Source organism: Arvicanthis niloticus, chromosome 9, assembly GCF_011762505.2.
Source record: "Arvicanthis niloticus isolate mArvNil1 chromosome 9, mArvNil1.pat.X, whole genome shotgun sequence".
Taxonomy (NCBI): Eukaryota; Metazoa; Chordata; class Mammalia; order Rodentia; family Muridae; genus Arvicanthis; species Arvicanthis niloticus.
Window position 1 is genome coordinate 17,867,643 of NC_047666.1, and position 12,483 is coordinate 17,880,125.

At 39.7% G+C, this 12,483-nt stretch overlaps 1 protein-coding gene across 4 annotated transcripts in view; it reads right to left on the reverse strand.

Annotated features, from left to right (window-relative positions):
• Ctnna2 (catenin alpha 2) overlaps positions 1 to 12,483 on the reverse strand; it is a 1,050,408-nt gene that overhangs the window by 742,528 nt on the left and 295,397 nt on the right. For all 4 annotated transcript variants that reach the window (XM_034511450.2, XM_034511449.2, XM_034511447.2 and 1 more), the window contains one exon: positions 892 to 1,058. In XM_034511450.2, the coding sequence (XP_034367341.1) occupies positions 892 to 1,058 (167 nt within the window). The remainder of the gene's footprint in view (positions 1 to 891; positions 1,059 to 12,483) is intronic.

The window sequence follows — 12,483 nt, forward strand, 5'->3', positions numbered from 1 at the left end:
TGAATAAGCACTCCCTATTCATCTCCAGCATCACTTCCTCCTATCACAACATCTCCTTTTTGACAGGAAAATAATATAAGATCATCAAATCCAGGCCAGGATGAGCTAGTATTATCCAAGGATGAGAACCAGCCAGCCATGATAGGCTTCTCAGGAAAACCCTGTGCTTCGTGCCTTTTCATCTAAAGACTGTCAAAAAAAAAAAAAAAAAAAAAAAGTTCAGAGTTTGTGATAAGTTGGACTCAGGTGTCTCTGGGGAGAGACATTTCTCTCTCTCATGTTTGTTGCAAAAGCGCAACAACAATTCTACTTAGCAAACAGTAAAATAGTGGGAAGCCTTTTGGTCACACATCAAGGAAGTTAATTTACTCTCTGATCTGGGGAAAGTGTGTGACCGTGACAAGGGTCAACTCCCACTAGAAAACAAAAGAATTACAAGAAATCGTGGACAAGAGCAAGGTATGAATAGAGGCTTCCATGTATTGGCAGAGGCACCGAAACCCAGAGGCTCAATTCAGGGACATGATGCAAGGAGACTGATGGTAGTCCTATACAAATGGGGTACTGTTTTATTGCCAGGCTACAGCTGGCTCAAAAACTATATATTAACATATATTAACATATGTACAAATACATTAGCATATGACAGGTTTCACCCTTCTAAATATGTCAGGCCATGTACTCCAAGCTCTGTGTTTGGGATGAGAAAATGACTCAGATAAAGCTTAGCCTTTGAATACACTATGGGCTATCAATGAGCTATAGGAACAATTTGGTGGTACCCTGGGGGACAAATTTAACCAGGCTATCTATAAGAAGTGTAGCGTATCTAATTCTTCCCAGCTGTTCCCCAGCCCCATCCAGAAGTCTCTGTGAAGTCTCCATACGTACAATTTTCAGATGCGATAAAAGTCGCATGACATCTGCCATATCAGCCAGGATGAGCAAGCGTGTCACAGCTGATAGCAGAGCCCGTGCTGCACGCACCATGGTGCCACGCTTGACTGAAGAGCAAGGGTCATCAGCAAACTCTGAGGAGGCGATCCGCATTGTCTCACCTGCAGGAAAACACAGAGAGGTGGGTGGGTAGTGAGGATGCTCAGGGCATGGGGGAGCTGAGAGATCTGTGGATAGCTAATATGGATGTCACTGCAATGCTGGCACCTCTCAAAGGCCTGTATCATAGAGGGCCTTTCAAGTCTAGCTTACCAATGCCTGGACAGAGCTGATGGACAAAAAAAAGGTATTATTTCACATTCTAGTATAAAATCATGCTTTTAACCCCAATACGACAGTCATTTAATTCATTTAATCTAACAACATAGATTGATTGACCCTCCGCTTAACTTTTCTATCTCTCCATTTCTTTGGAGCCAGAACCAATTCCTAGACAACAGATTCAGATGACTGACATCCAAGTTTTGAAGTCAGTAACCCAACTATTCTAGGTTGCTTTCTGTTGCTGTGATAAACTCCATGACCATAGAAATGTGGGGAAGAAAGGGATTTCTTTCACGTATGCTTCTAGGACATAGTTCATCACTGAGGGTGGTCAGCACATGGAACTCAGGCGGAAAGCCCATCAGCAACCGTGAAGGATGAACACAGCTTACAGGCCTGTGCTCTGACGCATACCTAGCTAGCTATTTTATAAAGCCTAGAACTATCTGCTGGGATGGCACAGCACACAGTGGGCCTGGGCCATGACACATCAATCATCAACTAAGATAATTCCTCATAGATATATGCCCAGAGGCCCATCCCATAATGCACTCATTTCCCACCTTCCCCATGTTGCAACCCTTTAATTTACTTCCTTGTGTTCTGGTGACACCCAACCATAAAATCATTTTCATTGCTACTTCATAAGTATGTTTTCTTCAGTGTTATTAATTATAAGTAACCTGTGTCTTCTGATGGTCTTAAGTGACTCCTGTGAAAAGGCCATTCCACCAACAACAGGGTCGTGACCTGCAGGTTGAGAGAAGCTGTAGGGGAGACACCTCTTCAACTCAGGTTCATTCACCTCAGGGGCTTCTAGGTTGTGTAAAGTTGACAATAAAAAAGTAGCTGGGACACCATAGAGGACTGATACTTAACATTGACCTTTTAAAAACTACATTTAGGAGGCCTGAGAAGAAAGCTGGTTGCAATTTTGAGGTCAGTCTAATTTATATATTAAATTCTAGGCCAGTAAGCCTGCATAGGCAGATCATATCACAGAAAGAAAGGAAGAAATAAAGAAAAGGAAAGGAAAGGAAAGAAAAGAAAAGAAAAGAAAAGAAAAGAAAAGAAAAGAAAGAAAATAGCCCACAAATAATGGGCTAACAAGATGAAAAATCAGTACACAAAAAACCAAGGTCCATGCTTGCAACCCTCTCTTGATGCTTCTTCCTCTTTAGAGAACAATTAGAAAACTGGATTATATTTGACCCTTGCCACATTCTGAAAACGGCTTTGGAATTTGAATGATGGCTAGGAATAGCCATTCTGTCCTTGGGAGTTTCTTGTCTCACAAGAAAACAGGCTTCTAAAGACATCCCGGAATGCATCTATGATGGGCCAGATGCATGAGCAAGAATTAAGATGAAGTAGAGAAACTAGGGATTTCTCCATTTAGCACAAGAGTGGTATAGGGAAAAGCAGTCTTCAGTTATGAACTGTGAAAAAGAAAGTTACCTTCCCACTTGGGCACAAAGATGAACACTGCATGAGACTTGGGAGCCTGGAGACTGAGGCTGAGTCCTGGGAGCTTTGGCTGCATGGAAGGGTATTGTGAGAAAGGGGCTGCCACACCACACTGCAAGAAATTTGGATTGTACCATTGACACAAAGAAAAGTGACTCTAATCGACTTTTATTCTTGGAAGATAGGTCACCCATATTACATAAAGTCAACTGAAGGGGACTTGACTAGGAAAGAAAAACCAGGAAGCAGGACAAATGCTGTTAGGGTTAGAACATGATGAAGCTTGAACCAGATTTAAAAAGACCCACATATAAAGGGGGTGGGGGATGTGACAGAGGTCATTGAAATACAGCCAGTGGATTTTGTGAGGAGAATCTAGATTGACAAATAAGGATACAGAAGTCAAGTACACGTGTGTTTAAAGGGATACTAAGAAGGGGGAAGCAAAAAGAGATGATTAACTATGGCATGCCTGACATTGTATTCATGATGAACACCTGCTTCAGAGGGAAGAGCTGGCAGGAAGCAAAAACAGAGCTTTGTAGAGTGGAGCCTAGAAGACAGAAGACCTTCAATAAACTCAAGAAGTGCAATTGATAGGACCAATTGTTTGATTAAAGATGAAGCAGTTTGTTTGATGTTTTAATAGAAATGATTATGGTTCTCTTCTTAAGAAAAACCCAGCCAATTTATACAAAACCAATGACAGTTTGGCTATGAAAATTCTGTCATTTATGCTAAGACACAAGTGGAAAGAAACCAGTCATTTTACAGGCAGGTCAACATTGCCTGTAATTCTCTCAATTAGTGTTAAAGTTCATGCATCCTTCATAGCAGTCTGATTTTCAGTTAAAGAATATGGGCATGTAAGAAAATGTATTATACCATTGGGTCCTTGAAAGATGGTATATCACATACACAAAGTATATTTTCCAACTTAGATTGTATGTAGAGGTATAAAAGGAAACAATCTAGGCTGTACAACTTCTTAGGAGGAACTTAAAACTTAACTTTTGTACCTGTAAAACTGAGAACTGTTAAAGACACACAATCCTTGGAAATATATATGTGTGTGTATGTGTGTGTGTGTGTGTGTGTATGTATGTATGTATGTATGTATGCCAGGCAGGAAAAAAAAGCCAATTTATATCCATTCTTTTCATTGTAGTTGGAAAGATCATTATACCCCAATGCAAATACCATAGAGAAAGCTCAACAACTTTGTCTAAAGTATCAATGGGAAGTCACAGTTTACAGAATAGACTTTATTTTTCAAAGGAATGTAAGATTTCTCTCTCTCTCTCTCTCTCTCTCTCTCTCTCTCTCTCTCTCTCTCTCACACACACACACACACACACACAAACACACACACAGAGACATAGAGAGAGAGAGAGAGAGAGAGAGAGAGAGAGAGAGAGAGAGAGAGAGAGAGAGAGAGAGAAAGAGAGAGAGAGAGGAATCTATTTAGATTCCAGTTTCTATGGGTTAAACTGGGGTGAGCTGTTCCTTGTATGAGAGGAAAACCTAAGTTGGGGTTACTCTTAGGACAGAGGACCCCAAAATGACATTTCAAATATTCACAGTGGATCAGGATAACATCATGTAACACCACTGCACACACATGCAGGCCACATGGTGACCAAAAGTGTGTCAAAGCCAAAGGGTAACAGAGTATCGAAGTGCAGTTCTAGTCAATAAATCTGGGCACACATAGATCCTACTGGTGAAGCAGGAGGTCAGGATGGAGAGGTATGGGGTGGGAAAAGCTCATGTGAAGAATGAAGAACTAACACATGAAAGCCCCTGCTGGCAAAGAGCAAAGATGGATCTTCTACACTTCCCCATAAAGGCTGACTAAAATGTACATTGGCATTCCAGGGGATCTAAAAGCAACTTCTCACTGATAATATTAAGCACACTCCCCCTAGAGATTAAGACAAAGGGGCTGAGACTGTAGCTTAGTTGAAAATTATTCACCCGCCCAGCATAAACAAGATCCTGAGTTTAGTTTCCAGTATTGCAAGAATAAAAAAGTACTATGATGTCAAGATGGCTCAGTTGGGTAGAGGTGGATGCCATTAGACCTGATGATGAGTTTGACCCCACATGGTAGAAGTAGAGAACAAACCCCTGAAAGTTGTTCTCTGATCTTCACATGTGTGCTCTGGCACATGTACATGTACTGTCCCAACAGACTAAATAAATACGTCAATCTTGTATGTAGAACTTACTGTAACAGAGAGTTTGAGTGGGAAGGCCTATGCTATAGCAAACACTAAGGTCACATAAAAGCCCTTTCTCTTAAGGACAGCCTGGCCTCAAGCTGCTCAGCCATTTTCCTACCATGGCCTTGAAAGTCTGTCTCTGCTTCTGAGTTAACTGCAGGTCTCTATTTAGGTATTTTTCTAGAGACACAAGAACCTGGAAACTACTCTGAGATGCCTTCCAATTCTCAGCCTCAGTCCCTGTTACTGGCAGTAAGTGGTCTGATAGATACCTAGGAGGGAGGAGGAACAGAGGGAGAAAGAGAGACAGAGATACAGATAAAGAAAGAGAGCAGTGAAAACAGACAGAAGAAAAAAACAGAGGCAGATGGAGAAAGGAGAAAGGGGAAGGATGCAGGGAGGAAGAGAGGGAAGAAGGGAAGAGGGAGGAAGGGAAGGAGGAGAGGAGAGGAAGGGATCACATTCCCCTGAGAAAATAGAAGTTTTTAAATGTAAATATCAGGCTGAGCTCTGAGAGGACTCTGAGATAAACTACAGGTAATTTCATTCACCTTAAATTAAAAACTAAAAGCCCATTCTGAGCAGATACAAATGATCTCACGTTGTTAGATTCCAGTGGAAGGCCGATGTGAAATCAGCGCTAACACTAATGTGTCTTATATCCCTGAAGCTTTAGGATTACTGGGACAAAACGGAAATCTATATTACAAAATGATAGGCAAGTTTATCACGATAAAATTAGCTATTTTCTCAGGGAACCATTGTTCTATAAGACTGAAATAATTAGCTGAGAAATAAAAGAGTGTGTAGGAGAGGGTAGTGGCACTGGAGAGAGATGCTGGAATCTGCTGGTTACATATGTGTATATGTGTGAAAATATTCAATGTCAGTTACTTGATTATAGATCTAACTAGAGCCATGTTCCCATGTGAAGACTCTGATCTCCTCAAGGCCCCATCATCTGCCGGAGAGAAAAGTAACAAGAGTGATGGATTAGAAGCAACTAGTCATGTGTAATTCTCTCACGTAAAAGCTTATGACAGGAACATCGATCTAAAAGCTCCATATACTTTAACACAGATTAAAGGTGAAAAGGCTTTATTTCTATTTATAGCCATGTGTGTATGTAAAATATGAATTACAAGGTGAAATCTGCATATACGAGAGAGCAGGCAAGCTTTTGTCTTTCCTAGTTTTAACCACCTCAATTAATATTTCACTTCCAAGATCCAAGGACTCATGTGACATGAAATCAAAAAGGAGACTGGGAAGGAAGATAGTCAGGAAGGAGGGGTGTGTGAGTGGGACGGAATTCAAGTGAAATATATTTGGTTTGAAAATACCACAGTGGCATCTAAGAACCTGTATGCTGATTTAAAAAGAAAAATAGATTTGAAAAAAATGATAATAGGCATGTAAAATCAGAAAGACCCAGGTTCTGACTCCAGCTGGTACTAAATATATGGGCTCAGTCCTTGTGGGATCATGATATTTCTGTCCCTCAAATAAATTGTGAGTGAAAGTAATATTATCTGTCACATAGACTGTTATTAGGCTTAAATTTAAAAGAGATACAGTTATGGACATAGGCATAAGCCTTTACCTATAACAGGGGCTGCTATGGTTTCATAGGACATGTCCGCCAGGGTCTCATGTGTTTGAACAGTTGGTTACCAGCTGGAGGTCCTAAGAAAGGTTATAGAATTGAGAGATGATAGAGCCTGGATGGAAGAAATAAGATAGGTTCAAGGCTTGACCTCACTTCCTGTACACACTTTGTTTCCTGTCCGCAGTTGTAATATGGCCAGCAAGCCTCTTGCTCCTGTGTGTGTGCCTTTACCATCCTCTGTTATGCCTTGCTGCCATGGTGGACTGTGTCTCTTTGGAGCCCTAAGACAAAGCAATGCTTTTCTCTCTTAGTTGCCATTTTTTCCCCCACAGCAACGGAAAAGTAACTAATACTGATGGTTTCATGATTATTATGACTTAATACAGGTTTCAAACCCATTGCTTGATTTTTCTCAATACAATAAGAATTTTTGAAATCCTGGTTACAGATAGGATGCTTATTTTTGGATGATCTAGTTCCTTGTGCTTCTTGCTCAAAAGCAAAAAAAATAACTGTCATTCCCTGTACTATAGTAGATGGTTCCTCACCCATGCACATATAGGCAGCACTAAATGGCCTTGAAGAATATTGAATTAAAAGTATTAAATTAAAAGGAAGTAAATTGGGAATGAAAGGCAGTTGGAGAATTGGAACAAAGAAGATAGATAGTTCTAATAAAATACAGTATATTACATGTATGAATTTTAATTAAAAAATTTAAGAAAGGAAATAAATATATGTGTAGCAATGTGAAAAAATATATGTGTAAAATTTTACACCAGGATATATGTTTAAATGTTACTTGTCTTGAAGAGTAACAGAATAATCTTGAGAAATATGCACAAACATGTGGAACAATGAACCATGGAAATAGTGCCCAGAAGGGTATCAGGGAGAAAATAAAACTCTGAGGAGGAGGAAAATTATGTAGGAAGTAAATCATAATCCAATATGGCCCAAGAACATGACTTATTCTTTGGGGAGTATTTTGCAAGTAAGACAAGCGCTCTTTAGAAATCTGACCACTCAACTAATGGACAACTGTGAGGTGAGTGTCAGGAAGCACAAGGATATAAATAGGGTGGACACTGCAAGTGGTTGCCAACCTGCCTTGCTGAGGGTTTAATGCAGTTTTCTTTGCATGCTCTCAGCTGAGGCATTCAAGGGTCGGAATTCTTGAATTCAAACTGATGAAAAATGTGAAGAAAAAAATGCAAGCTGCAAAGCATTGCAGAATATCCATGGTAACAGTGAACAATTGCCCAGGCAGCCAACAGGAGAGAGGCATTCCATGACCCTTCATACAGCTGATATGCAAATACACATTGACAACATTTTAATTACTAAGTAAATAGTTGGTCTATATGAAGCCTCAAAACCACAGACTACTAAAAGGCACTAAATGAACATTCTTAGTTCTCACAACTTAAGACCAATCACCAGGGGACTGCTGATGACTGCCTTCCGGACAGTTCTTAACTGTATTCTTGCCAGCATTTAGACTGATTACATTCCTCCCCTCTGTCTAGTTACACAAAATATTGACAGTTAATGAACTTAGTTTTATTTTCCCAACACAGAACTCTTAAAGAAGGTGAGAAGAAGAAGAAAAAAAAAGCAAAAGTCCCCATCTTTCGTTGTCTTAAATGTGTCTCTGTCTTTCTGTCTTTGTATCTGTCTATCTCTACCCCCACTTCTCTCTGTTGTTGGTTGAAGCAGTGTCTCCTGTAGCTCAGGATGGCCTGAGACTTGTTGTGGATGACAGGATGACTTTTTGAACTCCTTGTCCTCTTGTGTCCTTTTCCTAAGCACTGGGAATGCTATTAAAAGACTATTGAAAAAAAATATGAAGTATTTAGCAAGGCAATAACTACAAGCAATAAAGTTTTGTACAATGAAATAAGATTCCTTAAGTCCTGGCCAATTTAAGTATTTGCACTACATAATGGCATAGACATTTCCTCTTCCCAAGCCTTTGTTGTCTTCAATGCTGTGCATTATCTTTATGCTTCATCATTTATATTCATCATGCATATTACCTCATGTTTATATTCACCATGTGTATCACTTCATATTTATGCTCAGTTGTATATCCATAGCCCATGCTTCCCAGGTAACTGAGTACCACAGTGGGCATCTTTTGCTGTTTTGTTTTTAAAACTTAGCACCATTTAAACTTAAACCCTGACTTAAAAAAATTCTTTTATTAGACAGCTATTTCCTTTTTAAATTTACTAGATATTCGCATGTGCTTTTAAAATGTTTTAAAAACAGTAATTAAGTAGTCGGTGTGAAACTTCTGAAGGTTTTACCCTTTTGCCTATTTGGTAAAATGCTAAGGCAGTCCTATAGCACTCAAAGACCCAACTCTGCTCCATCTGGCTCATTTTCTAAGTATACTGGGAAAATATCATCTCTTGTTATAAAGTAAACCAAAACACATTAATGGCCAAAGTGGAGAGAACAAAAGAAACAAACAAAATAAATGAGCAGAAATTGTACTTTCCCTGATACCTGCTCCTTTCCTGTTTGGGATTGGGTGAGGTCATTTCTCATGTCAAAGAAGCATCCAGAGTTGGTTGATGTTTTGAAAGGATCTATTGATAAGACACTGATTTAGCTGAAGAACTCTGAGTTATGCAAATGCATGGCTAACTTTGTGAGAGGGTTCCATGAAGATGGAGTTGGCTCTACCAAGGGATTCATGATTTCGTCTGCTTTAAGAATCCCATTAGCTCTTGTGTATATGGACTTAATGACTTTCTCCATTGTAGGATCCTTTGCATTTGTCTCAGTATTATAGCATGGTTATAAGTGGGTCTCCCTCTTATTAATTTTGATAACTACTGTCTTTTTAAGAGGTCAAAATGTCCCAAGTTCTACTCAGAAAACATTAACTGCACCAAGGCCTGACAGCTGGAGAGCATCTGATGGCAAAAATACTCTCTTGCCATAATTTTCCCAGAACAACTGAGTAGAGAAAGAGAAGCTTACTTACCCAAGGTCAACTGTGTGGTAAGTAGCAGAGTGAGTATTTAAAGCCAGCTAGCTCTAGAAACCTTGATTCAGAAATAACCCTTAATATCTGCTCATTCCATTCCAAGTGTCTATCCATATATTTCTGAGTGGCCTGAGATTAGAAGTTGAAAATGCATCTACATGTTTATTTGATCTATTGAGTACCTCAAACGAGAAAGAAAGAAAAAAGGAAGAAACAAAAGGAAAGGTAGAGAGACAAAAAAGAAGGAGGGGTGGAGGCGGGAAGGAAGAAGAGATAAATGCAGTAGGAAGGAAGGGGTTAAGCAGAGGCATTCCCACAAGTCACTCCCAGGAATACTGCTTTGTTCTTGTCCCATCCAGGACCAATGTGGGATTACCCCTGCCTGTGTGTATGTGGGTCTTCCTCTGTTGCCCTTACCTAGAAGGCTGGCCAACATAGAAGCCCTAATTACAACATGTTATTTTCTCTGCTCATGACATCTAAGTCCTGTTATACAATGTAGTGATACATCATTATGGAAATAGCTCTTCCATTCTAAGAGACTACGTTTTTTGCTGGACTCATAACCAATTTTTTTCATCACACCTGAAGTCACCTGGGACTGCTCTTCTACCGTGTACTCAGACTGCTTGTTTAACCTTCCTTTAAGAGAACAACTTAACAACTCATCTCCCTTCTCCATGTAATCAACTTTTACAACCTTGGAAAAATGCATAGCTATAGTCGTAAATGGTGTGCTCTTCCAGGGCCCAAACAAACCCAGACTAATGCATGTGTGCTTGCATGTTATGTAAAAATGCTGAAAACAGCAAATAAGTTGAAAACAAATAGGTGCCATAAATATTGGAAGTTACATAGCTATGGCTTTATGCAGCTATTGACAGTGAAGGTTGCAGAACTGTTTCTTATTTAGGTCAGTTGGGGGCAGATGGAACAAAAGAGTTTTATCTCTTGTGAACCCTGATAAAGATCGATATGAAGTATCCCTCATTCCTTCCCATATGATGGTTTCTGTGTTGTTCCAAAAACAGAGAGGAAGATTCCTTTTTGGAGGACACAGTTACAGAGACATAGAGACAGACATATTTACAAGACAGACTCCAGGTAGGCACAGACTCAGACTCAAACAAAAGAAAAAAATGGAAAGACATAAGATTCAGAGAGAGAGAGAAGTAGAGGATTTAAATCAGGGTTAAATTACTCTTTGATAAATTATTCAAAGATGAGGCGCTTCTAATTTTTTTCCCTTAATGTGACATTGGTGATCCCGACTATATTATTAGAGCATTCAAACCAAAGCAAGATACAGTTTCTCTTAATCAGCAAATGTTGCGAAGAAGAAAAGAAAGCTTGCTGTGGTCCTCCTTGAACCTATATAAAGTCATATTGAAGCAAGGGGAAACCTTCAGTCATGTTTCAAATTTATTGAACTTCATAATGGGATAATTTGATTTTCCCATTAATTTTTCATTTGTATTTTAGTCAGTATGTAAGTTTAGGAAGTATCATATAACTGTAATATTTGAGAAAGGCAGGTGCCAGGAAAGACAGTCTCCTTCCTTTGTTCTTTTCACAGAGAAAGTTGCTACAAAAGGAGAGAAATCCTAAAACATTTCTTTTTTGAAACAGCAAAGAATATGAAAGGCAAAATATGCATTTTACCCCAGGGTGCTTATGATTCAAACCCATGATTAGGGAAAAGGTCAGAAATTCACAATCAAATTTCCCTCTGAGGACCAGCATTAGTGAAAGACGGTATTTTCTAAGGCAAAATCTACATTAAAATGAATGTCTTCTGAGAGCACATGAAGCACTGAACACCTACCGAGGAACTGGCACAGGTCATCTCTTATAACACACAGTATTCACAAGACAGCTTTCTTGGCTTAACCAAAAAAAATCAGAAGGAGCTAGAGAGATGGTTTGGTGGATAACAGCAGAATTCAGATTCACAGAACTCATATCAAGCTGGGTACGGTCACCCTGGTACCTGCAACTACCAATGTGTGTGTGTTCGCGTATGTGTGTGTGTGGTGTGGTGTGAAGTGAAGACAAGAGGATTGCTGGGAAATGCTGATTACCTAGCTAGCTCCTGGTTCAGTGATGGACCCATCTCAAGGGAAGGTGGTAGAAAGTAATAGAAGATGTTTGAATTACACACACACACATACACACACACACAAAGATGAGAGAGAATGGAGAGAGAGAGAGAGAGAGAGAGAGAGAGAGAGAGAGAGAGAGAGAGAGAGAGAGAGAGAACAATTAACCCAAGCCACATTAAGGCTCTGTCAATGAAAGCTTTCTGTCCCTATGTCATTCCAGAAAGGGTAGTGGGCAGGCTATGTAATTTTTTTTGTTAGTTTCCTTTACTCAAGTAGCTCTCTGAGAATACAAGAAATTAGGTAGAAAGTCTCTAGATCTGGTGACATCAATGTCCCTTAAGTGACTGTAAACCTAGAGAAGTACTGGTCCTGACAAGACCTCCCCATTTTTGTCCTCAGTCACAAGACTGAAAATGGGTAAAGGAGACCACTTGAAGGATGTCTGGTGACTGGCAGGAGCCAGTATTCTACTCTCTACCAGATGTGCCAATGGAAAGTTCTAGTCACATTCTCTAGGCCTGGAAAACCTGAAATGCACAATGCACCAGTAACTAATAACAGTAGTTTCACTAACAAAATCCCTGTTCAGTCATATGGCTGTTTCCCAGCCTGCCTTGAGAGGTTCTCACAGCCTGGTCTGCATTTGGTCAACCCAGCACTCCTAAAAAAGGGTTGGTCATGGTTCCAAGGCTATTCTAGCTTTCTGGAGATGCATTCAGTATGCAAAACCAGAAGAAATGTCAGTAACTGATGATTAAGTGTATTGAGTGTTATGAGCTATTAAACATCGTTAGAAATGGTAATGCACCACCTTGCAGAAAGCACAGATCATTAAGCATATGGATTTTAATTATTTCA